This window comes from Convolutriloba macropyga, chromosome 14 (genome assembly GCF_964194025.1).
Source record: "Convolutriloba macropyga chromosome 14, txConMacr16.3, whole genome shotgun sequence".
NCBI classification, from domain to species: Eukaryota; Metazoa; Xenacoelomorpha; order Acoela; family Convolutidae; genus Convolutriloba; species Convolutriloba macropyga.
Window position 1 is genome coordinate 7,746,412 of NC_134481.1, and position 27,720 is coordinate 7,774,131.

A 27,720-nucleotide genomic window follows, 5' to 3' on the forward strand; every position below is an offset into this window, starting at 1 on the left:
CTTTTGGTAAACCAAGAAAAGCAACTGTTATTGTGCTCTACCTTTGACAGATCCTAGTTTTAGAATTAGCTAGTGAATTGTGAAAATTTTCGTTTTCTACAATTCTTAAAATTTTGAGCCGATAACGTTAGTATTCATTCCATCAGTAAATTTTTACGGCTGGTGTATAGGTTCATTTTACATTCGACTAAATATTTAAGATGCCGATCACTTGCGGTTTTGGGTTCTTTGAAGATGCTGATCACAAGTGAATGCGGTTTTGGGCTATTTGAAGACCAAGCTTGATCTGATGAAATTGCTGAATTGATGGATCTCGAACTGCGTAGGCACTGTTAATTGCTCTGAAACAGAGTTTATAGCAATTAATTTGAAACTGGTATTCGGTTCAATTTTTTCTGCAATTCAAAGAAGTTGCATTATATTGGGTCGCTGTCTCGAAGAGTATTGGCGGAGCATTTTTGTTGATCAGTTATTTTGTTGACGTGTATTTAAAACAGGACGTTAAAGTCAATGCCGCCCGTGAAAACTAAATGTTTTGGTCAAACTGCTGAACGAATTGAAGAGCAGAAAGAATAGAGCGATTTTCTGCTCCTGCAGCGTTTCTGAGAGCGAGAAAATTTTGAAAAATTTTCGTTAAGTGAGTAGATTTTATATCACGTGCTGCTTTCGTTTAGTTTTATAGTTTTTACTTTTCGAGTGAAGTGATCCTAAATCATATTCACAAGTAACAGTCCGTTTGGGTGCATTTTTGATAATCTAAATCAAATATAAGAGTTTTATATGCAATTTTGAGCTATTTTTTTTATTTCGCCCATTTTTGTTTTAGACACCTTTTAGCGGTTTTTGTCCTTTTTTTTATGTTTTTAGCATCTGGAGTAATTTTTGGAGATTGAAATTATTTTCTAGGTTGCGTTTCGTTGATATCATTTTAAACTTGTTTTTAGTAGAAAAACATATGACAAAATTAAGCAGTTTTTGCCATTTTTTCCTACTCAGCTGCTTACTTAAGCAGTTGTTGGTATATTAAAGGTTTTGATAGAAGCTATTTTCATTTAAAAAATTAGTCAATTCTACAGTTTTTTTTAGAGTTTTTACTAGTTGCTAATGTTATAAATGTGTTCAGTGCGTTTGATTGTCGTGTAGGTGCTCAACGAGTAAACAAGAACAGTTCCTTAAGGTCTGTTCGAAAAGTTCGGAGACTTTGTAATTTTAAAAAATATTAATTTTGTCCCTCAATTCTTTTTTACCTTTGATGTTTCAAATTAAATGATATGAAGTTAATAGTTTTTTTAATCAGTTAGTGGATGTTTAGAGTGTGTAAGTTTAATACTACTTCGAGCCGTTTCCCGAGTCTTCGGGCCATGTTTTTAAGATCTGTGCATGCATTTTCATGATTTTTGAAATCAAATTGACTCGATTATTTTGGACACGCCAAAACAGGAAGTTGATTGTTCCAATCAAGAAATGTTTGAACAAATGCGGCAATTTGAATTTGATTTTTGCTGTTTTTTCAATTTTTTTTCTCAGAGTTTTTTCTAAAAAGTTTTTCCAATCCATTCAGAGTCCGTTCTTGGTCTAGTTTTTTTGTTTAGTCAATGAAATTTCTTTGAATTTTTTATGAGTTCTCCTGCTATCTTTTATACTTCCACAACAAATTGAAAAAGGGGATGTGATCCACCTAATGCACGGAACAGTGAGCCCCCACTATGAAACATCACAGCAGCGTATTCAAATTTACCGCAAAGAGCGCACTGTATTTTAAACTTACATTTATTGCTAGGCTATAGGAGCCTCGTCGAAGCGTTGAATGAATACTATGCTACTAGGTGTCTAGCCTTCCCTCCCTCACGACAACACTACAGGTATTATCAGCCACCTCACTTTTATGCCCTGGCCACACCTAAGGCAAGCCCACGCGAGTTGGTTGAGTGCACAGCCGTGCCAGGTCGATGCTCGGAACATTGTCTCGGTGGGGTTTGCACGATGACTATTATGAGGTACTTTTTCATTATAAAAAAATTGTTTAAGTATTGTATGAAACTACGCGTCGTGTTTAAAACTTTGCGAAGAGGGTAACTTTTTTCAATTCTCGACTTTTTTAACTAGTAGTTACCCATTTGATTTTTTTTTTGAAAAAAGGTTTGAGCTGTTTTATTTAATTGCTCTCGAACGAAGTTTGAAGCAATTATTGTAGTCACGTTTAATTTTATGCTTCATTCAAATGTTTTGGGAGAAAGTTTTGAGTTCTGTGGCCTTCTTCAGTTTTGCATGATCTAAAATACTATTAGCTCAACTTGAAATTCAAAATTTTATCAGTGGTCTATAATTAGCTCCTGTCATCATTTGAGGTCCCGTCAGTTGCCCTCACCTGTTTAAAATATAGGCGTTTAGCTAACCTCTTGATTTTCCCCTAGACCTTATCTCTGTTTGTAGTTTCATTGAGCTAACTTTGGAGATGAATAGTTCAGCTGACAGGACGTGGTCTTTCTGGAGGTTATCTGAAAAAACCCATTATGTGAATGTTTTCAGTTATGCAATTTTGCTGACTACTGTTTTTCATCAATGTTAAAAGATAAAATCATTGGGAGCTTTGTATTTTGCAAGTTTTAAGCTACAAACTTCTCTAAAGAAAAATATTTTTGCGGTCTTTGTTAACAATTCTTTTAGCCACCTTTTTGACGTGTATAATCCATTCTTAAGTCTCCAAATAACAATCTAAGTGTATTTGAAATGCTCCGCTTTAATAATTGGTCGTTACCAAAATTCGTAGATAGTTTATTTCTTGAGTGGTCTGTATCCAAACATTTACGAGACGTTAATTTTGTTCCGATTTTCTAGTTAGTTTCGACTGAGGCGGTTTTTGTTCTTTCTACATTTTGTATGCTAAAGACAATATATAAAAATTCTGCAAAAAGAAAACAGCATAGCTCCAGCGCTGCTTTTATTTCGCATAATTTTTTGGAAGCATTTAAAAAAAATTGGCTGTTTTTCCAGTTTTTTTGTTATTGATTTAGTTGATTTTCATATAATGATTTCTAGAAGTTATTAGTAAGAATGAAGAAGTAATGACAGATTAAGTGAGTCCAAGTATGTTCCTGGATAAACTTTTTGGATTGTTTTTCAAGGTTTTGCGGTTGTGTTTTTAAAATCAGTTTTGGCTTTACGATTTTTGACTTTCTCATTTAATCTTCCGACAACCAAGTTTTTAAGCTCAAAAGTTGAGTGCTGACGCCATGAACATTGTGTCTGAAAGTATGCTACTTTAAACCTGAAAAATATCAAGATTGAGAGTTTTTAAAGTTTCCAGTTTTCAGATAACAGGTCACGTTTGCTTTATCTACTTTGAAATATGTTTTTTTTAGTGTCTGGGTTGCAAAAACACTGCTATCAAACTATTCAGCCCATTTTTCTAGTGTTTATAGTAGTTTTATTCCATATGCATGTCATTGAATTTAACTAATCCTTTTGTCCATCTGACCGTATTGTGACTATTGATATCAAACCGCTATTGATATTGTTTTTTTCGGATAATCAATTTTATAATATTTATGTTGAGAATCTAAGTTTTTTTAGATGTGTAATGAATTACGATTTGTTAACCGCAGGCGGATCATCAGGAAACTTAACGAAGAAAGCAAATTCTGGACCTGTAAGCTGTTTCTATTCAAATGTTTCAAAGCTATAATTTTCATTTAACATTTTCTCCGTTCTAGCTCAATTCCGATCTCTTTTCGGCAAATTCTGACCTTTACACAAATTCAACGACTAGCAACTTGTTTCAATCGACGAATGACAAAGATGTTTTGTTTAATTCATCTTTGAGGACTAACGGAACGACCGACAAAAGCGATTTATTTCTGCGAGACAACGGACCTTCACTGCCAAAGGGAGGAATTTACAAAGACCAGTTCTCTCGGTTACCAGGGGCACCCCGCGATCATTTGAACGAAGTCTTCTCCGCATCCGAAAAATCCAATCATTCGTATCAACGGTTGTCCGATAAAGACGTGAGCACATTTATAACAACTATCAATAACCCGGTTCGGCAGAAAATACAATGCATCGTAATCATACCAAGACATAAGTTTATTATTTAATTTGTATCAAAAACCAGACGTATATGGTTTTCTAGTATTTAAACAAGGATCATATGATTTCTTAGCTTCCATTCAAGGGCTCGTTGTAGGAAATACGCTATGATTCGTATGAAGTCATAACTGGTCCTTGTGTGACTACCAAAAAAAAATCAAATGTGAAATCCTTCCCAAAAATGCTTGCCAAATTTAGGACCTTGCTTGTATCAAGTAAATGCATCCTTTGGGGTTGGGAGCGGAGGGTAGAGAGTGATACATTACGGTTGAAAAATTCTGAAAACACTATGTTAACACATTTTGTCCCTTCACAGTTGAAGTCCCATCGCTGTTCCTACAAATTCTAATTTCTATCTTCCACCTGAACAATTGTCTGTAGTAAATGCTAGAATAAATAAGTTCACTGAAAGAACATTAATGATACATTTGAGGTGTAATGGTTATGTCAAGGTCAAAGCTCAATGATTGCGTTGAGGTGTTGCCTCTAAATAATCTAATGATCGGATTGGAGTTAATGACATTGTCTGTTCAATTTCAGGTTTTCACTTCGTCCAACGGGCCCATGAACTTTCTTAACCAAACCAATCGATCAATAAACTCGGTAAGAATTTCTCGCCATTGGCCAATTTCACTCCTAGATGCTTGCAAGATGTCTAGTATGTTTCTGTATTTATTTAGACTGCGTTTGGTTCTGATAGTCCCTCAATAAACTCTTCAAGTGCAACCGGAACTTTTGGCGGATCAATGCCGCCTCAAATGGGAAGGCTTTCTGCATTACCCCAACTCTCGCAACAGCTGCAAGGCTCCCCGAGTAGTCGGACAGGCGGATTCGCAAGCTCAGGAAGCGTGATACCGGGCGGAGGAGGTGGAGGGGGCGCAAGTCAATTCTCATCTCAACAACAGAGTCAACAAAGTGCAGCGGCATCCCTGCTTTCGTCATCGGCTGCTGCCGCATCGGGTCTCCCACCATCCGGGTCTTCTTCTGTGAATAGGTCATTGTACAATCAACATATGGCTTCGAACAACTCGACGTCCGGTGGTCTGGGTGGCTTCACTAGTCCCTCTAGGATGTCCCCTAATAGCAATCTGGCACTGCACCAACAAGCTAGCTATGCATTCAACTCTGCCCCAAAAAGAAGGTAACAATCAATTCCTGTTACAATTAAATAAATGAGAACCGCCTATGAACAAAGTTTTTGTTTTCATCACAATATGTGATTACAATTATTCTTGTTTTTGCACTGATAATGTTTACAAATTATACTACATACCATTATAAAGGTGTAAAAGATTAGGTATAATTTAAGCTATTTAATGACTTGAATTTTGATCTAAGGGTTTCGTCCACTTCGAAAATGAAAAAAATATCCATGATTTTCTGAGATAGCCTCAAAGCGATTGCTGAGGCTATTATTGGCCTTCTCTTGGTTTTTTATTTCGTCGTCAAGATTTTTGTTAAGACTATATGGCGTCAGAATCTGCGTTTTGATCACTCATTCCTGCAATTTCAACTGAATTGCGTGCGTGACGTTATTTTTCTCTCTTAGCGGAGCGATGTTTTTAATAACCGCGAAGCGATAGCGGCTATTATTGGGGACATCGTGATTTTTACAATTCAAAGAATTTGAATTGTATTGGGGCGCTGTCTTTTTTACGACTCGAAGATGAGTATTGGAGAAGTCCTTTTTTAAATCAATTTTCGGAGTGAATTTCGAAGCGGGAAATGAAACGCGTGAAAAAATTTGGAGTGATTTTGGTGCTGAACAAAAGTGAAGAGCGGAGCGAAAAAAGAGTGGTTTTTTTCATACCGCTGTTTTTGAGAGAGCGAGAAATTGATGTGTGAAGAAATTTTTTCTAAGCGAGCGAAATTCTTTTGTTCACGTGCGGCTTTTAAAAGCATTTTTTTTTCAACTTTTGATGGTTATGAGGTTTGATTATGATATTGTATTAGTTTTAGGTTTGTTTTGATAAAAATTGAAGGTTTCAAGTAGTTAATTCGATTTTAAATGCTAATTTGGAGGTTTTTGATCAGTTTTGCTGATTTTTAGACGAAATTTAATGATTTTTTACCTGTTTTTTTTACTGCTTTAAGTGGGATTTGAATAGAAAATTGTTACTTATGGAATTGTCAGATACCAATTGACTAAAGTTTTGTTGGTATAAATCATTTTTATCTAAGGAAAAATGACCGAAAAATTGAGAAATTTTTAACCATTTTTCTTATTTTTTGCAGTTTTTCTTTTTTTAAATCTTACACAAGTGTCTTAGCCACCCTATTATAACTTGCTCATTGTTTTGTGCAAGTTTTTCATTGCTCTAATTGCAAAGGAACCTTATTCGGCTTTATGTTTCCTTGTACTAATAAAAAACTCATTTAGTGTTTATAATTTTTTTGTTGAATTTGTTTTTGAATGCCGTTTCTATTCCTTCTTTTTTATGGCGTTTGTGGAGGTTAATAATAGTTGTTCTAGTTGTTTAGTAATAAGTATGGGCAATTTTGGATATGAATCTTTTTTTGTTGAGGAATTTGACAAAAAATGGCGAACATTGGAACTATTTTTCTTCATTTTTTGTGCAGTTTTTCGGTTTTTTTGTTTTTTCCAGACAAGTTTCATAGACTATTATGACTTTTCTATTGTTTTGCGAGCATCTGGATGCTCTATTGGCTGAAAAGAATTTTTCTTTGGATTTATATGCTTTTGTAATATTAAGAAATTTACTAACTTTTCCAGTTTTTTAGTGCAAGTTGTTTTCAAGAGCTTTTTTTTTCATAATTTGGCCTCAAGTATTTTTAAAACATTCACTTAAATGGTTTTAGTAAGTACTAGTTGTTCTGATGAAGTAATTTTGGCAGAGATAGTTATTTCGAGATCTCAAGTTATGACAAAATTTGATCCGATTTTTGATTACTTTTTAACAGATTTGATTTTTTTGTTTTTACTTTTTTGTTTTATGTTTTGGTTTCGAGAAAATCAAAAATTAGTGGAGGCGGTTAAAGTTTTTTTCGATGAGTAGTTGGATGGAGGTTAAATAGATTTTCATTTCGAGTCGTTTTCGGAATTCTTCCGACTATGTTTTTAAGATCTGTTCACACATTTTCATGATTTTTTTAAGTCAAATTGGAGTGGTGATTTTGGTCACGCCGAAACAGGAAATGGAGCGGAAAAAATAGTGATTTTGCGAGGTGAATTTTTTTCGCTCTAATTTTACAGTAGAGTGAGAAAACGGTGTTTGAACAAAATTTCGGTTTCTCGGTAGTGGTTTTTTGTTCACATGCGGCAATTTCACTCTGATTTTTACTGTTTCGATTTTTTGGATCGGATTTTTTTCTTAGTAGTTTTCCCAATCCATTCACAGCTCATTCTGGACCTAGTTTTTTGTTGGAATCAAAATTACATATCTCACTGGTGGTTTACTGTTCTCCCTAGCAGCATTTTGACATTGATTTTCTGTTTTTTTTTCCATCTGAATTTTTTTAGAAATGGTTTTTCCAATTCACTAATTGTCCGTTGTAGGTCTGGTTGTTTGTTAAGTCAATGAAAATTTTTTGAATTGTACGTCAGGACTTGTCCTGATATGTTTTTTTAATTCGTTGTCTTCATGACTTCTTGGAATTGACTTGTTCAATTTCAGTGACTTCTACTGCTTTGCATTTGAAATTTGTGTACGTGACGTCATTTATTCTGCTCTTAGGTCAATTGCATAACTTACCTCACTCAAAAAATGACTTATGAACTCACTTAATGAACTTTAAATTTTGATGAACAGTTAAGAGTTAAAGATAATTAGTGTGCATATAAGTAGTGCTAAACGTATATGCCCTAGTTCTTGAGTATTAGAGTCTTGAGGTTTTGATTTCAAATATTAATTTCGAAAAAGCTCTTGGGTTTTTTCCTTATAGAGCTTATGTGTCTTATTAAAATAACAGTCCGAATCTAACCCAAAAAGTAGTGGTCTATTGAAGGACTGGTGGTAAAGCTGTCTATCTTATTTCTTTAGTTGTTTCAATTCCATGTAAGGAATTGAAGGTAATTTGAAGGTTATTTGAGATCAGCTAATAGAAGGAGCAATAAGTTAAATGAGTCTTTATGAAAATTTAACAACATCTGAGCCTTTAATTTTTTTGGTCTGTTTATTTTACTATCTGTTTTTGTAACTGTAGGGATACGAAGCTGTTGCGGCTATTTTCTGGCGATCTACCAGCTATGTTTGAAATTCTTTTTGTCATATCACACAAAGTTGTTCTTGACTGGTCTCCTTGTGTATTTAATGAATTTGTGTTAATAAAAAGGTTTAGAATTCAAGTCTAACTGTTTTACTGACTTAAACATAATTTGTTCAAAAGATATTGGCGAGTTTTTCGAGCTCCTCGCTTGTTGTTCTCGGTGGTCTTTTTATCCTTAATTACAGGTGTTAGAGACATTCTGATTCAACAAAAGTTAAGTTTTTTCATAGTTTCAGTTAGTTATCCATGTTTTCTACTTCGACAGCAGGTGCTTCCAAAGAACAATAGTTACTTTTGAGGTTTGACCATGATTTTTATTTGATATATTGTTTACAGACAGCCTCTTGGTCTCATTTTGACTAGTTTTATTGACTTTCTATTGAAACCAGGTGGCACCTATTTAATAATTCCCGCTGGTAGTCAATGGGTTTTTTTACGTTGAGACCTTTCGTTTTGAAATAAAATTTAGTGATTTTTTTGCTGCTTCTTTTCCTTATGCTGCGCTATCGCTTGGTTGTATTTAAGAGAAGTTTTTCATAGTGTATCTAATGCATGAGAATTTTGGTTTCAATAATTGGTTTTTAACTTACTTGTTAAAATGACAATGATGGCACTTTTTAAAAAATCTTTAATTCAATCATTCCGTCAAAGCTATTTCTACTTTGTTTCAACCTGTTCTGCAGAGTTGGCGTTCTGTCTAAGATCACACAATACCTAAGTGCAAGCGTTTACCTAGTATGCTCTGTCGACTGTCAAAAGGTTTTAATTTTGTTTGTTTTGATGTATTCTCTTAACTCTCGAAATCTGTTTTCCTAATGAAGCTGATGATCAATTTTTGAGTTATACATTTTTTCTATTGTAATTCAGGACCATTACTGCTGTTTTTGGCAAGGCCATTTGGCGTGACGTTCACTTCAAATCTCATTTTTCTTCATTCATGCATTTTTGACTGAATTGCATGCGTGACGTCACTTTTCCATCTCATTGCAGCGAGATTTTGGTTTTTCTACCTGAATTGTTTTTTAGTCGCACGTGACATACCTCGATCTTGAAGTGAATGACCTCTGTCAAATAGATTTTTGCTTACTGTCATTCTAGGAGATAGGTCAACAGAGTGTATTTCACTCGTTTAAGGGTTATTTAAGGGCAGTTAGTGGAAATGGCCGTAAGTTATACAGATTCTTAATAAAAAATAACCTCTCAGCGATTACTAAAAAACTAAAATTTCTTTACTTTGCTTTTTTTGTTGTTTTTGAGACTGCAGAACTACGAAGCTATTGCAGCTATTTTCTGGCAATCTATGAGTAATGTTTTTTTTGCGTTTTTTCTAAATTTTCAGTCTGTTCAGAGTAATTCTCCCTTGCTTGCTCGAATTCTATCTTTTTGATGAACTTATTTTTTTGCGCTTTTGATTTTTCTCATATTTTTTAATTAGTCTGTTTTGTGACTAATTTTTGTCCGTTGGCTGCAGATGTTATGCATATATAGTTAGTTATGTTCAGTGCTTTAATAGGGACTGGCTTTGCTCTTATTAAATAACCGGAAATTTTGATATAGTCATTTGGACGCAAAGTATTGCAAACAATAAAGTTCTCGTTATTTTCCAGAGCTAATAAAAAATTTAAGTCTTTTCGAAATAAATTCCGCTCAAAATATCACTTTGCCAGAACTTTTTTAAACATTACTGTATCCTTCCACTAATTATAGTGATCAAAACTGCCCAAAACGGAAAACATCTGCCCTAGCAGTTTTAAGTTCATGAGGAGGTCGGAGAATAATATGAGAATGCCTTCATCTTAACAATTTGTGTATTTTCGGTGTTTCCGTATACCATGTAGTAATTAGTGCGGAAATGTCAAATTATGAACAGTGCTTATTTAATGTCGGAATATGATAATGGGTGTTTATAACTGTCCTTGGAACTTTTGTTGTGTTTAGCAATTCGCCATCGGTCAATGCTTTCAATCATGCATTCTCGTCCTCCAACGTGCAACCAAGTGGGCGTTCAAATGCCCATAACTATGGTTCTGTCAGTGTGAGTAGTGTTTGACATGATAACTAATATCAACTTCATTACTGTGCAAACCTCAAACGCCCTAAACATCTAACTTTGCTTTTGTTTCAGCCTAATTTGCAAAATTCGAATTCTTTGATTCACCTCAATCCCTCCATCTCCGGTAAGTGAAATCATTTGTACTTCCCATGCACCCCCAAATATGGAAAATAAGAAATGATATATGTAGCTGAAGTTATTGCAAGGATGTCATTTTTTTACTAATAGCCGCGAAGCGATAACGGCTATTGTTGGGGACATCGTGGTTTTTTACAATTCAAAGAATTTGAATTGTATTGGGGCGCTGTGTATTTTTTAAGATGTGTTCACACGTTTTTCAATGACTTTGATCTTTCAAAACGGGATAAACAGGTAAAGCCCAGCGCGCATTAAGTTTCATTAGAAGCCCAAAGTAGACGTTAGTAGTCCCTCAAGTGCTTAGAGTGGTGCAGCTGCTGGGATGACCTCTATTACAGGTTGAAAGTCATTTTTAGGAGTTTTTGGGCTCAAAATGGAGCAATTTTTCATGTTTTTGTGATTTTTTAAAGTTTTTTGTTTGATTAGTCTTAGGTTGAAGCTTTTTGAAAGTTGATGAAGGCGTTTTGCGAGACAAAATTACTCGTTATGACCATTTTATGAGCTATATATTTTGGTACTACTAACACAAACACGATAATGATACTAATTTTTGCAATTTTTTGAAAATTTTGTCGTGTTTTTCGAGCTTCAGGGGCCAGTGAATCTCCTTTGAGGTTTGATAATAAGGCACTGTATAGTGTCTAGTAACAATGGATTGGTTTTCAACATTTTAATGTCTCGAATTTTACCATTTTTTGTTTCCTAAAGTTTTTTAATCAATTTTTGTCCACTCTCAAGTGCCAGGTAACCTATTGCACGGTCTGAAAAAAAGTTACTTCATGGTTGTTGGTTTCAATGCATTTGTTTTCAACAATTTAACTTTTCGAATTTCAAAACTTTTCTGATAAAATTTGCACTTTTTTTAAAGTTTTTTCAAAACAATAGTCTTTTATTCAGTTTTTCTTGCCTAAGTAGCCAGATAACCTCATACAGAGTTTGATAGGATGTTATTAAATAATTGCTATGAGGCAATTGAATGGTTTTGAACATTTTAAATGAACGAATTTCTATTTTTTGAAATATGAAATTTTTAAATAAAAATTATTGTCTATCGATCTTTGAACCAATTATTTTTTTAGGGCTTGGAATTGGGTTACTGGATAGCCTCTATAGACACAGAAATGATTCTTAAGATATTACTATCACAATATTCAGCAATATTTTGTTAAATTTTGCAATTGATTTCATTTTTCATAAAAATTTTCGGGTCCTTTTCGAGTTATTCGATCTTCAAGGGCCAATGGATATTTTCAGGCCTTGCAGATTTAATACTGCAGCAATTAGAAAGAGGTACTTTTAAAGGGATCAAATTTTGCCTTAGGGGTAAAAGCTTCAAAGTTTTAGCAATGATTATATTTTTGTTTAGTTTGTTTGATCGTTTGTTTCTCAATTTTTTGAGACGATTGTTTTGGCTGGCATTGTTTAATTGATCTGCTGGCCAGGTAGAGTACTTCTACGTTTTTTTTCAATTCTTTGAATTGTTTTTCAGGGCTTTTCCTGCTATGTTTTTCAATTCGTTGTCTCCATCGACGATTCTTGCGACCGGACTTCTTGGAATTGACTTTTTCAATGACTTCATTGACCTCTAGTGCTTTGCAGTTAAAATTTGTGTGCGTGACGTTATTTCTGCTTTTAGGTCAATTGCGTGACTTACCTCACTAAAAACCGACTTCTAAACTCACCAATGGAACTTTAAATTTTTTTTAAATTTTATGAACATTTACTAGTTAAAGATCAATAGTGCGCATCTAAGTAGTGCCAAACTTATACGCCCTAATTCTTGGGTATTAGTCTTGATTTTGAATATCAATTTTGAAAAAGCTCTTTTAGGGCTTTTTCCTTGTAGAGCGTATGTGTCATAAAATTGACAGTCCGAATCTAACCCAAAAAGTCTAGTGGTCTATTAAGGGACAGATGGTCGATCTGTCTATCTTATTTCTTTAGTTGTTTCAATTCATGGAAGGCCTCAACAGTCTATCGCGGCTATTTTCCGGCTAACTCTCGGCTTTCTTCTTATCAAAAGAGTTGATAAGAGTTGCACACGATTTTTTGTAGAACATGATTTTAAACATATGGCACAGTAAAAATTATGCATGTTCATGCTCAATTGATCTATTCTTAACCTTTATTCGTGTTTAATTTAAATGTAAAATATGTTATCACCTCTTGTTAGGCCATGTGATTCTTGCCAGAAAAAATTTTTGAAACAAAATGTTGAAGGGGGGAGTAAAATAATTAACCGTGTGCATGTCGATTTTTTGTTTCGTCAGAAATTGTGCTTATGAGCAAATTCATGAGCCTTAATTCTTGAATATTCTAAGGGAAAAGAAGGAAATTTACAGCTGTAAGGACTAGAGTTTTAAATTTGGTGTGGTTGGTTTAGATAATAAATTTTACTTCTAGATTATTTTTTCAGTCTTATAGGGAAAATAAGAAAATAAACGACTCAGTCTACTCTAAGCCACACTTTTCCGTAGTGTTTTCCGTAGAAGTGAATCTTATTTACTCAGATAACTTCTTAATAGCTGTTTAATCGGTAGTCAAGCTGATTTTTTGTCGTCTATGATATCAAAACTACGACAGCTATTAATCACTAGAACTGGAGGCGTCCCACCTTCCCTTTGTAATTTTTAAATAAAATTCTTGCAAATTAATATTATATTCAATTGGATTATTTCGAGCGTGCTGTTGGGTTAAGTGGTGGTGGTGTAAATGCGCCTGAAAATTGAAATTTTGAAATAAACTACTCGTAGATATTTATTCCATTAATCAATCGAATTAATTACTGGGAGCTGTTAAATTGAGTGTCAGTATTGATGTTTAAGCCCCGAATGGTCGCGATTCGTCGAGTAGTTCACAAGTGGTGTCAGCTATTGGCACCTCAAAGCTGGACCCGCAAGACTTCCCGGCATTATCGCAAAAGCATAGCAATATGGGACTGGGCTCCATACTCGGGGCCTCCAACTATTGTTAGTCACCTTCTATTACACACTTCTATTTTAAAAAACGTCAAAATATTTTTGAAAAAAAGATTCAGTTGTATGTAAAAGGCTGTAGGCTTTCGATAACTATTTGAGTATCATTTATTTTTTCCAACAATCTCCATTTTTTAGTTTTGCAAATTCTGCAAAATGTGTAAACTCTTAGAATCTATCATACGTGAAGCTTAACATATCGCAATGTTTGAAAACGATGGATTTTTTCGAGAATCTCCCCAGAAGAGCCTATTGTACACTTTATGGGCAAATTAATACTCGTAAGATTCACCTATGACTAATAAGCTGAAAATCTTTATCGATGACTTGTTATTTTGAATGTTTTAGTAAGCATGGTGAGTAAAATGAGCGGGGAGACGAGCAGTGAGTTCACAATGCAAACGGAAGACTTCCCAGCACTACCAGGGTCGGGACCCAGTTCCAAAGCGAGATCCGTCACTTATCAGACGGGTTCTCTCGACGGATTCGGATCCCACACCTCTGGCTCTGGGACAACAACGGGAGGTGCCGGTGGGGACGAGGGATCCCAATTTCTGGGCAACCAGTCCAATTCCATGTCCTACAGGTCTTCAGCAGGTGACAAGTTGGATGCGCAGAGCGGGTCTCTGGAGTCTTCCAGCAAAACGGGGATCCAGACGTCTGGCGATGGCCTGGTGACTAACATTCCACGTGGCATGGTGACGGACCAATTTGGCATTGTAGGCCTCCTAACGTTCATTAGGGCGGCAGAAAGGGACTCCAATCTGGTGCAGCTGGCGTTGGGTAGTGACTTGCAGAATCTAGGACTCAACCTCAGTTCTGCCGAGTTAGTTCGCTCAACTTCACTTCTACCGCTTTCAATTCGCTTTCGCAAGGCGTGTATTTGGCGATGTTCGTTATTAATAGCCGCAAAGCCGTAGTTGGGTTTATTATTGGCCTTCTCTGTTTTTTAAGACTCAATTTAACTATTTTTTTTTTGACATTTTTGGCAAAGTTCAACGACAGATTTTTTATTTTTGCTTCTTTGATAAATAATTATTGCTGGCCTTAGTTCTTAGCCTTTTCGTTCTGCCTTTTTAAATTTGCTATTATTTTTTGACTTTTTTAAAAGCCGCATAGCGATCCCTGAGGCTATTATTGGCCTTCTCTTGGTTTTTACAATCCAAATTGTTTGGATTGTATTGGTGTCTTTTTTTAAGATCGGTTCACACTGTTTTCAGCTTTTCCGCGTCAGTGAGAAGTCAAATTAGAGTGGTGATATAAATCATGCTGGAGTATTAAGAGGAGCCAAAAATCGAGTACGTTTGAGGCGTGATTTTTTGAAAGTACCTTGAAAGTGGAGTGAGAAGTTGGTATTTGAACAATGTTTTTAAAAGCGATTTCTTTTCAATTTGACTATTGTTTTCAGTGCTTTTTCTCTTGAGTGGTATTATTATGATACATATGTTTTCTAATGGCACCTATTTAATTGAACTCATTGACGGGCAGCGAATGTTTTTTTTATCTTTGACACTATTTGTCAAGAGAGGTTATTGAAAATTCGATTGTTTGCTGGTTTTTTTTTAAATATTATCTCTCTTGTCTTATCGCCTAGTATCCTTTATGAGAGTATCATTGGTTGCTAATGAGGCATTAATGAACCTAATTAGGTGTTTGAGTTTATGCCTAGGGGTTTTCAAGTCTTTGACTATTTGCTCTGAACAATTTAAAGTTTTTTAGTTTCGAATTTTTCTACTTTCTCATCTCATCTCACTTTTTTCTTTTTGTTTCATCTCATTAGGGACAGGTGTCATAGGTTGCTAGTATAATTTTTTTAAATCTATTTAATTGGTTCAGCTCAAAGCTAATTCTTTGTATGACTTTAACTTTCCTTCTCAAAAATCATTATAGAATTTTTGAAGTTTTCCCGAGTTTTTATTGCTTAATTTGTTTTTTAACTCTTAGTCTCTCTAATTACAAATCTCATCATTTGCTACGGATGCCTAAAGTAATGGAATTGATCGTTTCACTTTTTAACTGCTGTTGCTTTAAGTTTTGTGCTTTTCGTTTTTAGTTTTTTTTTGTTTACAGGTTTTTTTTTAGTATTTGTTGTACTTATTACTGTTTTATCACTTAATCTCATTAATGGAAGTTGACATTGATTGCAATTGAGTAATAGGTGGATCTGATTAGTGGCTTGAGTTACAGCATTAGTTTTTTGTGACACCTGCTTTTTGGAATATGAAAGTTGATTTTTTTTGTCTTGTGTTTTTGTTGTCTTTTCACTTAGTCTCAAGAACAGCAATAAATTCTTATTGACCTTCTAGTTCGGCGTAATTTTGGTCCCAGCGAAAATATTTAATCATTTTTAAAGGTTTATGATATTCTTATTTGGCTAAGGTTTTGGGTTGTAGTTTTGAGGTTCTCTTAGATTGCGCCACTGGTCTTCGAAGTTTGAGTTTTGCTAATTTTCTTTAATTTTTATCTTTTTGCGTTGTCTTTCCTGGATTTGCACAGCAATAAATTCTTATTGACCTTCTAGTTCGGCGTAATTTTGGTCCCAGCGAAAATATTTAATCATTTTTAAAGGTTTATGATATTTTTATTTGGCTAAGGTTTTGGGTTGTAGTTTTGAGGTTCTCTTAGATTGCGCCACTGGTCTTCGAAGTTTGAGTTTTGCTAATTTTCTTTAATTTTTATCTTTTTGCGTTGTCTTTCCTGGATTTGCACTGTAGTACCTGCTCATTCTAAGGACGCAGAGAGTCAATATTAAAAGTAATCTTTGTTATTTTTAGCAAATCTTTGAGCACTAAATCCTGTAAAAATTAAATGGCTAATTGTTTTGGGTTTTTCGTTCATTTTGGAGCATATGGGGTCAGGGGCTTTGCTGACTCTCTTAGATTGATGTTGCTGTATAATATTCTTCGTAAGGTTATAAGTTCAGTCAATTCTTTGGATTGTTGTTCAGGACTTGTTCTATGTTTTTTTTTATTCGGTCAAGATTTCTGTTACGTCCATGACGTTACAACCACTTCAAATCTGATTCTTGTACATTCGTTCATGCAACTTCAACCGACTTGCGTGCGTGACGTCCTTTTCACTCTTATTAGAGCGAGTTTTTCATTCTATCGCGTGATGAATTTTTTGGTCACACGTGACTTACCTCACTCTCAAAAATGACTTCCTCACTCTGAAATACAGTTGGCTTTTCTTAACTGTAATTCGAAGAGATAAGGACAGGTTTATTTGTGTCTCTCCAATTGAAGGTTATTTGAGAGCACCTAATCAAAGCAGCTTATTTGAGAGCACCTAATCAAAGCAGCAATAAGTTATACTTATTCGTAATCAAATATAACATCTCATCATTTAAGAAAAGAAAATTTTTTTTGCGTCTGTTTAAAATCTTTTTGAGACTGGAGATCTACGAGGCTATTGCGGATTTTTGCAATCTGCCAGCTATCCTTATTGATTTTTGTTTAATTTATTAGATTTCCAGTTACAAGAGTTTCCTGAAAATTGTATTACTGATTTTTTGGAGCTAGGTTTTGTAGCTAGTCTTTCGATTAATAGCCGCACAGCGATAGCTGGGGCTATTATTGGCCTTCTCTTGGTTTTTTTTTATTTCGTCAAGATTTTTGTAACGACCGTATGACATCACAGCCACTTTTTGCTCATTCGTTGATGCAATTTCAACTGAATTGCATGCGTGACGTCATTTGTCGCTCTTAATGGAGCGACTTTTTTCATTCGCGTGATTAAATTTTTTGTCACACTTGACTGACCTTATTCTCAAAAATGACTTCCTCACTTTGAAATTGACTTTTTTTACTTTAATTCAAAGAGATAAGGTCAAATAGGTGTGTGTTACTCTAAATGAAGGCTATTTGAGATCAGCTAATAGAGGCAGCAATAACTTATACAGATTTTTACTCAAAATATAACAGATCAGCCTTCAATGAAAAGACGAATTGTTTTGGTCTGTCTTTTTTACTGTTTTCTTTTGAGACTGAAGATCTACGAGTCTAATGCGGCTATTTTCTGGCAATCTACCAGCTATGTTTTTGTCTTTTAATCTTTCCCTTTTAACCTCGTCCTTATTTTTATCTGCGATGTTAGAATTCATTCAATCCAAGATTTCTTCGAACACAGAAATTTATGAACAATTTTTTTACAACTTCTTTTTATGGCGCCAGAATCGACAAATTTTGTTCTGTTATACCTTTATTGTTTTTTTCATTTCTCTTTTTCTATATTTTTGTCTGGCTTATCGTTTCCAGTAATAAAGATTTTTCTGGTTTCAAAAATTAACTGAATTTGCTCATTATTTCGCGGGGATCATTTTTTCCAAATGATAAGTTTTTTGTCATTTTCATCTGGTTGCTGTGTTTATGAATTATTGCTTGCAATTACAAGCCCGAGAATGGTTTGATTTTAGAAAACTAGGTTTTGATTTTAATAGCGTTTAATTTTGGTTCTCTTGAGTTTCTGATTTTGCTCGATCGTTTTTGTTCAACTAAATTATGAGAATTAAATTTATGTATAGTTTATTTGAATATTCTCCCGAAGGTCTGATGGATTTGTAGCTTGTTTGGGAATACCGATTTGAGAAGGCTTCAATTCCTTCCCAGCATTTTACCGACTACGTTTCTATTTCATTGTCAAATTTTTTTGTTGCGACCATTCGACGTCACTTTTACTTCAAATCGGCTTTTTGCTCATTAATTCATACGATTTTCACTGAATTGAGTTCCTGGCCTTATTTTTACTCTTAGTGGAACAATTTTTTTCTTTCGCGTGATTAAGTTTTTGGTCATAATAAGTGACTCAACCTCAGTCTCAAAAATGACTTCCTCCTTCTCAAAATGAATGTTCTTCACTTCAATTCAAGCAGAATAGGTCAGCTGAGTTTATCGCTCTAATTGAAGGGTATTTGAGAGCAGCTAATAGAAGCGGTAATAAGTTTTAAAGATTCAGAATAAAATACAAATCAAAAGTTAACGTCGCAACGATTAATAACTGAATTTTTTTCCTTTTTATAGCTGCAAAGCTGTAAGCTGAGCGGAGCTGTATTGCGCTGCTCTTGATTTTTTTGTTTCGTCGTCTGAAGCTCTTTTTCGTTTTACATTTGTTGCAGTCTCAAAAAAGTAAAAAAGACAGACCAAAAAAATTCGTCTTTTCATTGAAGGCTGATATGTTATATTTTGATTAAAAATCTGTATACGTTTCTGCTGCCTCTATTATCTGCTCTCAAATAACCTTCATTTAGAGTGACACACAAACATTTGACCCTATCTCTTTGAAATAAAGAAAATAAAAAAGTCAATTTCAAAGTGAGGAAGTCATTTTTCAGATTGAGGTAAGTCAAGTGTGACCAAAAATTTAATCACGCGAATGAACAAAAAAACTTGCGAATGAACAAAAAACTCCTCTAGGAGCTAAAAATGACGTCACACGAGCACTTCAGTTGAAATTGCATGAACGATTGAACAAAAAGTGGCTGTGATGTCATATGGTCGTAACAAAAATCTTGACGAATTAAAAAACCAAGAGAAGGCCAATAATAGCCCCAGCTATCGCTGTGCGGCTATTAAAAACGAAAAACGTCATCAAAAGGTCTAGCGGATTTTAAAAAGGACAGCGTCTAAATAGCCGTGGAGGCTGATTGCTGTTGAGGCTGATAGCTGCGAAGGAAAAGACTTGCGTGCAGTAAAATAGATAGAAACAGATACAGATATAAGTTCAAAAAGTTATCGAAGCCGCTCTATAAGCTATTGAAAAAATAGAGCGATAAATTAATAAAGCTTGTTAAAATTCAATTCGCAGAAGACTTTTCATTAGGGACATTTATTACACATATGAGTTCCTTTGACCTTAAATTAATTCAAAATAAACTTAAGTGCGAATTCTGCGAATTGAATTTTAACAAGCTTTATTAATTTATCGCTCTATTTTTTCAATAGCTTATAGAGCGGCTTCGATAACTTCTTCAACTTATATCTGTATCTGTTTCTATCTATTTTACTGCACGCAAGTCTATTCCTTCGCAGCTATCAGCCTCAACAGCAATCAGCCTCCACGGCTATTTAGACGCTGTCCTTTTTAAAATCCGCTAGACCTTTTGATGACGTTTTTCGTTTTTAATAGCCGCACAGCGATAGCTGGGGCTATTATTGGCCTTCTCTTGGTTTTTTAATTCGTCAAGATTTTTGTTACGACCATATGACATCACAGCCACTTTTTGTTCAATCGTTCATGCAATTTCAACTGAAGTGCTCGTGTGACGTCATTTTTAGCTCCTAGAGGAGTTTTTTGTTCATTCGCAAGTTTTTTTGTTCATTCGCGTGATTAAAGTTTTGGTCACACTTGACTTACCTCAATCTGAAAAATGACTTCCTCACTTTGAAATTGACTTTTTTATTTTCTTTATTTCAAAGAGATAGGGTCAAATGTTTGTGTGTCACTCTAATTGAAGGTTATTTGAGAGCAGATAATAGAGGCAGCAGAAACGTATACAGATTATTAATCAAAATATAACATATCAGCCTTCAATGAAAAGAAACGGTGGCTATTTGCCGGCTATGTTTTTATTTTTGAGACTACAGATCTACAAAGCTATTGCGGATTTTTCTGGCAATCTTTGAGCAGTTGATCATATATATTGCCTAGAAATGTAAAATAAATGTGAATGTGGCTTATTGGCACGCTTATTAATAAGCTGCGATAACAATAGTTGAGCAAAGCTATTATCAGACTTCCCTTGTTTTTGTCAAAATTTTAATTACGAGCAAATGACTGGATTCTGAATTCCAATCAGCTTTGATCCGTTCAAGCAATCTTTTGACCGAATTTCGTGTGGGACGTCATTTTGTCAATTATTCGGGCGGGTTTTTTGTTCCTTCGCCCGAATCGAATAGTTATTATTCAAAAGTGACTTACGTCAGTAGTATAACGTGAGCAAAGCTGGGGGGGGGGGGGGGGGGGGGTAAAAAGACGTACCTATGTATAAAGATTACGTATAGCCCATTTTCCCTCAAATCCTAAAGACGTACCTCACAGCTTGATACCCAAGCTGTTCACACGAGGGGATTAGCAAGATAATCCCTTGATATTAAATTAGTAAGGTCATTTACCCTTTCCCATATTACACTTTAATAAAGTAAATTTCCAAAGACGTACCTCACAGCATGATACCCAAGCTGTTCACACGAAGGGGATTAGCATGACAGTGCCTTAACATCGAATCAGTAAGGTCATTGACCCCCTACCATATTACACTTTAATAATGTAAATTTCCAAAAACGTACCTCACAGCATGATACCCAAGCTGTTCACGCGAGGGGGATTAGCAAGATAATCCCTTAATATTAAATTAGTAAGGTCATTTACCTATTGCCATATTGCACTTTACTAATGTAAATTTTCAAAGACGTACCTCACAGCATGACACCCAAGCTGTTCACACGGAAGGGATTAGCAAGATAGTGCCTTAACAACAAATTAATAAGGTCATCGACCCCCTACCAAATTACACTTTAATAACGTAAATTTCCAAAGACGTACCTAACAGCATGACACCCAAGCTGTTCACACGAAGGGGATTAGCAAGATAGTGACTTCACAACAAATTAATCAGGTCATCGACCCCCTACCATAATTACACTTTAATAACATAAATTTCCAAAGACGTACCTAACAGCATGACACCCAAGCTGTTCACACGAAGGGGATTAGCAAGATAGTGACTTCACAACAAATTAATCAGGTCATCGACCCCCTACCATAATTACACTTTAATAACATAAATTTCCAAAGACGTACCTAACAGCATGACACCCAAGCTGTTCACACGAAGGGGATTAGCATGACAGTGCCTTAACATCGAATCAGTAAGGTCATTGACCCCCTACCATATTACACTTTAATAATGTAAATTTCCAAAAACGTACCTCACAGCATGATACCCAAGCTGTTCACGCGAGGGGGATTAGCAAGATAATCCCTTAATATTAAATTAGTAAGGTCATTTACCTATTGCCATATTGCACTTTACTAATGTAAATTTTCAAAGACGTACCTCACAGCATGACACCCAAGCTGTTCACACGGAAGGGATTAGCAAGATAGTGCCTTAACAACAAATTAATAAGGTCATCGACCCCCTACCAAATTACACTTTAATAACGTAAATTTCCAAAGATGTACCTCACAGAATGATACCCAAGCTGTTCACACAAAGGGGATTAGCAAGGTAATGTTTTATTTTTAAATTAGATAGGATGACTCATTTACAATTACGTACGGCTTAGGTGATTTTCAAAAATGTACCTCAGAGCATGACACCCAAGCTGTTCACATGAAAAGGATTAGCAAGATAGTGCCTTAACAACAAATCAGTAAGGTTATTGACCCCCAACCATATTACTTTATTAATGTCGATTTCCAAAGACGTACCTCACAGCATGACACCCAAGCTGTTCACAGGTAAGGGATTAGCATAAATCATTTTCTACACAACTTTCATTATCTTAAAAAAATGTTTTATAAGATCTCATTGGCTACGAAGTTTTTTGTTCCCTATTGTTCTTGTTTATACTTAAGTATCATTGGCTCCATATTTCGAGGCTTTTTACGATCTGTCAATCATTTGTTTCTTTCCCCTTACTTTATTCAGCTCCCCTTTGATAATGTCAATTTGCAAAGACGTACCTCACAGCTTGATACCCACGCTGTTCACACGGAGTGGACCAGCATGATAATCCCTCAATAACAAATTAGGTAGGTCATTGACCCCTTCCCACATTACATTTTACTAATGGCAATTTCCCAAGACGTACTTCACAGCATGATGCCTAAGCTGTTTACACGAAGGGGATTACCACGATAGAGACTTAACAGCAAATTAGTTAGGTCATTCACGTTTTCTCATATTACACTTTACAAATATCAATTTACAAAGACGAATCTCACCGCATGATGTCCAAACTGTTCACACGAAATGGATTAGCAGGATAATCCCTCAATAACACGTTCCAATTCTTAAGGGAAAAAAGACACACCTATCCTCAAAAAGACACATTTATTGGCAACAAACACTCAATTCCTGACACGAAACATCCAATTATTGCCAAAAATAGCAAAATGTTGAAAAAATACCAAATTCGTACGAAAAGAACCAATTCTAGCCCGAAAATACCCGTTTCTAGTCCAGAAATACACCATTTTTAGCAAAAAATACACAATTCGTATGTTAAAAAAAACTCAGGTCTAGCAAAAACTGCGCAGTAATTGCCAAACGAACACTCAAATCTTCCCGAAAAATACCGATTTTTATCACAAAGTGGAGATATCTTGTCAAAGAACAACCAAACTCCACCCAATTTGTTAGAATTTTTAAAAAATACCCAAATAGAAAACGAAATAACAAAAATTCATCAAATATTTATCCAAAACATATCATAAATTAGAAATCTTGCCATCATCTGTATTTATCAAATTTCTTCCCGACAATCCAATTATTTAGTGACCTCACAAACATCAACTTTAGACATCGTCTTTTGTGATGATGAATCTTCTCCGCTGATTGATATAGGTTTTAAGAGCTCAAACTTGTCACGAATTATTTATAGTCGTCTAAAATTAGTTATAAAATGCATCAGTTTAATCATAGTAGTTCAACAATTACGTCCTACTATCTTCAAAATTACGAACAATTAGGTGTTCTCATCCATGTTGGTGGGTCACTGACCTCTTTGAGAAAAAGTGTAGTTCAACTACTTCGTATGATGACCACAATTGGGGATATCCAGAAATTGTATGGGCTCATTGAACTAATGTGAACAAAATATAATCCACACTAATGGCAATATGATTTTTCATACTTTATCAAAGCATACAGAGCTCACGTGATATAAGTCTTACTCATAGTATCGTAATAAATACGTCACCATTGCGTCATAATGACTGCAGTTTTTATCATACTGTATAAACAAAAGTCCAATTCATTGTGCTTCTTTTTTCCTTCTGTTCAACAGCTCAACAAAAGCTAGCTTTTATTCTTATCTTGAGACAATTTCTTGCTCCTTCTGTTGCAAAACCAAGTTATTATTAATAAACCCTTCAGTGAATATTCGTCATCTCCAGGACCTCTTCCTGTTTCCCATTCCACGTAAGTCATTTCTGTTATGAAATATGAAAACAAGCAAGAAAAAACAAACAAATGGCTATTTTATCATCGTTCTCATTCGCAAATAGCATATTAATTCTTCAGAGAGAAAGATTCACCAATACGGTAATTTATCCTTAGCTTTAGTTTTTTTAGTATTTCAACCGTCTTCAACCAAAAAAAAAGGCTGAAATAATGAACATCAAATCTGTGGGATTGAACGAAAATCTGAAAGCCCACATCTTCTTCCCCGATTTCAATGATGATGATGCAATTATAAAGGAGAAAAAAACCTGCTACGGCTGGGTAGCTGATCCTCCATTCTCAATTCCGAGGCAGCTCCTGGTCTTCATTATTGCTATCGAGAATTTGCTGAAGTCTCTGTTCCATACAAACAGACAACTGTAGACTTCTACGAAAACCGCATCGAAAACACAAATTTGCAAGTGTCAGACAACATGGAACTGAGCAGATCAGTCCGTGAGCAATTCTGTGATTATGAGTTGTCCTATAGACCAATGTAAGAAAATCAACTGGGATTTTTTGAGGAGGAGAGAGAGAACTTAAATTTCTCTGGTGTGTGTCTGACGAGTATGACAATTTGCAGGAGCAGAAACCTCATCCGGATTGTGACGATTGGGAAAATGGGTCGTTGACAGAGAGTATCATTGCAAGTATAGAGGAAGAGAACGCAATTGAGCTCAAGTTTGGCAGCAAAAATTGCGACATGGCAGTCCCCTTTTTGTATTTTTCTACAGAAACTGGACAAGATACAATGAAAGAAGTACAGGGAGCATCGACTGTTGAAAATTCTTCACTCAAGTCTGCCAAAACCATCCTCTGTAAAATAGTCGATGAATGTGCAGATAACCAAGATCATATTTTTTCTCATGATGCAATTGAAGCAATAACTGAAAAAACCCCTCAAATTCGAGCAACCGGCGTATTGTACACAAAAGACAGTCAAGAGAAGGGCTCCTGATGTCAATAACCCTCAGAGAGAGGGAAGTAGAAAGCCAGAAGTTGATGACAAGAACGAAAAAATGTGTCCTCCATCGGGCAAATTGAGACGACATACTGAGTTATATGGTAACTAAACTGGCAATCTGAGAAGTTATTCCTTTTGCAGATTATTTTTGTTTGTATTTCCTGTATGATTTCATATCTGATTTTAGTTTTTTTAGTGACGACTGATTGACTGATTAATTTGAAATATTCTGTTTTACACTCAGAAAAGCTGAAGCTCATGTATGCTTTTGAATTAATACTTTGATACTAATATTTAATTGAGTTTTAAAATGCATTTTCGAAAACAATTTTTATCATTAGTTCAATTTTGAATTTAAATATTTATTGAAAAAAGCTTGTTTTGTAATATCTGCTTTTTTAAATCAAAAGTGCGGGTTAATAGTCGTTGCAGAGATTGTGAAGTTGATTGGAAATAGTTGGGATGCAAATGATATGGTTATCAGATAATGGACCGTAGTCGACTTACGGACATACGACCACAAAATATCTGTAAGGTTTTCATGTAGATAGATTTATTAACAACAGGTTTTCAAGTCCCTGAATGAGCTGAAAGACCAGATTTTTGAGGTAGAAATGAGCAAGACACGCATTGCACATAAAGAACCAATAATTGTTGGATTCTTTCTCCTCTTGTACGCCAAAATTACAATGTTGCAACATAAAAACATTTTCTTATCCTCTTTCTGCGATACAAACAAATATGAGTTGATTGAAATGGATACTGAGTCTTTACTTGGCACGTAGTGAGGAAAAATTTGACGAATTCAGTTGACCAGAAATACATAAAGTGTGGTACTGGATGATGCAAAGCGATTGCAGTGATAATTTCGCAGCAGACTCTAGCAACCAGTTTTTTACCACGAATACTATGCCATAATCATGGAACCTTTGATAACAGAACACCTGGTTTTTCTAAAGAAGAATTTTCGGTTAAGAAATTTTTGGATATCGATACATACATATCATTAAGTATAAAATTTACAAATTTTTTAAGTGGAAAACCATTTCCATTAGTTTTTTATTGTTTTGAAAAAAAAATGTTTTACTAAAGAAAAATCTTTTTAAAAAATGTAATTTTTATGAGGTTCTTAACAAAAAAAAGGTAAATTTAGATGTTTTTTATCTATTTTTACATTTATCAGTTTTTGAAGTTTTTTTCAAGTTAAATTTTCAATTCAATTGTTTTTTTTTATTGAAAAATGTTGTTTTACTAAAAATTTTTTTTTTCAAAAACGACGTTTTTTACATAAGGTTTTTAGCCAAAAATGTAAGTTTTGTTGTTTTTTATTTTTCTATTTTTACATTTCTCAGTTTTGGATTTTTTTCATGTAAAATTTTCAATTGAATTGTTTTTTTTATTAAAAAGTGTTGTTTTACTAAAATATTTTTTTTTTCAAAAATGTCGTTTTTTTACATAAGGTTTTTAACCAAAAATGTAAATTTTGATGTTTTTTTTTCATTTTTCTATTTTTACATTTTTCAGTTTTGGAAGTTTTTTTCTTGTAAAATTTTCAATTTAATTGTTTTTTATTAAAAAATGTTGTTTTACTAAAATATTTTTTTTCAAAAATGTCGTTTTTTACATAAGGTTTTTAACCAAAAATGTAAATTTTGTTGTTTTTTCATTTTTCTATCTTTTAATTTTTCAGTTTTGGAAGTTTTTCTTGTAAAATTTTCAATTTAATTGTTTTTTTATTAAAAAAAGTTGTTTTACTAAAATAATTTTTTTTCAAAAAATGACGTTTTTTACATAAGGTTTTTAGCCAAAAATGTAAATTTTGTTGTTTTTTATTTTTCTATTTTACATTTCTCCTTTTTGGATTTTTTTTTCATGTAAAATTTTCAATTTAATTGTTTTTTTATTAAAAAATGTTGTTTTACTAAAACAATTTTTTTTTCAAAAATGCCGTTTTTTACATAAGAGGTTTAACCAAAAATGTATATTATGTTTTTTTTTTATTTTTCTATTTTTCCATTTTTCAGCTTTTGAAGTTTTTTTCATTGTAAATGAAAAAACTTCAAAAATTGAAAAATGGAAAAATAGAAAAATAAAAAAAACATAGTATACATTTTTGGTTAAACCTCTTATGTAAAAAACGGCATTTTTGAAAAAAAAATTGTTTTAGTAAAACAACATTTTTTTAATAAAAACAATTAAAATGAAAATTTTACAAAAAAAATTTCAAAACTGAAAAATATAAAAATAGAAAAATGAAAAACAACAAAATTTACATTTTTGGTTAAAAACCTTATGTAAAAAACGACATTTTTGAAAAAAAATATTTTAGTAAAACAACATTTTTTAATAAAAAACAATTAAATTGAAAATTTTACAAAAAAACTTCCAAAACTGAAAAATGTAAAAATAGAAAAATGAAAAAAAACATCAAAATTTACATTTTTGGTTAAAAACCTTATGTAAAAACGACATTTTTGAAAAAAAATTATTTTAGTAAAACAACATTTTTTTAATAAAAACAATTAAAATGAAAATTTTACAAAAAAAATTTCAAAACTGAAAAATATAAAAATAGAAAAATGAAAAAACAACAAATTTTACATTTTTGGTTAAAAACCTTATGTAAAAAACGACATTTTTGAAAAAAAAATTATTTTAGTAAAACAACACTTTTTAATAAAAAAAACAATTCAATTGAAAATTTTACATAAAAAATCCAAAACTGAGAAATGTAAAAATAGAAAAATAAAAACAACAAAACTTACATTTTTGGCTAAAAACCTTATGTAAAAAACGTCGTTTTTGAAAAAAAAAAAATTTTAGTAAAACAACATTTTTCAATAAAAAAAACAATTGAATTGAAAATTTAACTTGAAAAAAACTTCAAAAACTGATAAATGTAAAAATAGATAAAAAGCATCTAAATTTACCTTTTTTTGTTAAAAACCTTATAAAAATTACATTTTTTAAAAAGATTTTTCTTTAGTAAAACATTTTTATTTCAAAACAATAAAAAAAACTAATGGAATTGGTTTTCCACTTAAAAAATTTGTAAATTTTATACTTAATGATATGTATGTATCGATATCTAAAATTTCTTAACCGAAAA

At 33.6% G+C, this 27,720-nt stretch overlaps 1 protein-coding gene across 1 annotated transcript in view; it reads left to right on the forward strand.

Moving 5' to 3' along the window:
* Positions 1-3,551: 3,551 nt before the first annotated feature.
* Positions 3,552-27,720, forward strand: part of LOC142353414 (uncharacterized) — a 140,939-nt gene continuing 116,770 nt past the window's right edge. Inside the window, exons 1-8 of the mRNA XM_075405646.1 lie at positions 3,552-3,649; positions 3,714-4,007; positions 4,630-4,692; positions 4,770-5,230; positions 10,255-10,351; positions 10,442-10,493; positions 13,333-13,476; positions 13,831-14,308. Of these exons, the coding sequence (XP_075261761.1) occupies positions 3,581-3,649; positions 3,714-4,007; positions 4,630-4,692; positions 4,770-5,230; positions 10,255-10,351; positions 10,442-10,493; positions 13,333-13,476; positions 13,831-14,308 (1,658 nt within the window). The 5' untranslated portion in view covers positions 3,552-3,580. The remainder of the gene's footprint in view (positions 3,650-3,713; positions 4,008-4,629; positions 4,693-4,769; positions 5,231-10,254; positions 10,352-10,441; positions 10,494-13,332; positions 13,477-13,830; positions 14,309-27,720) is intronic.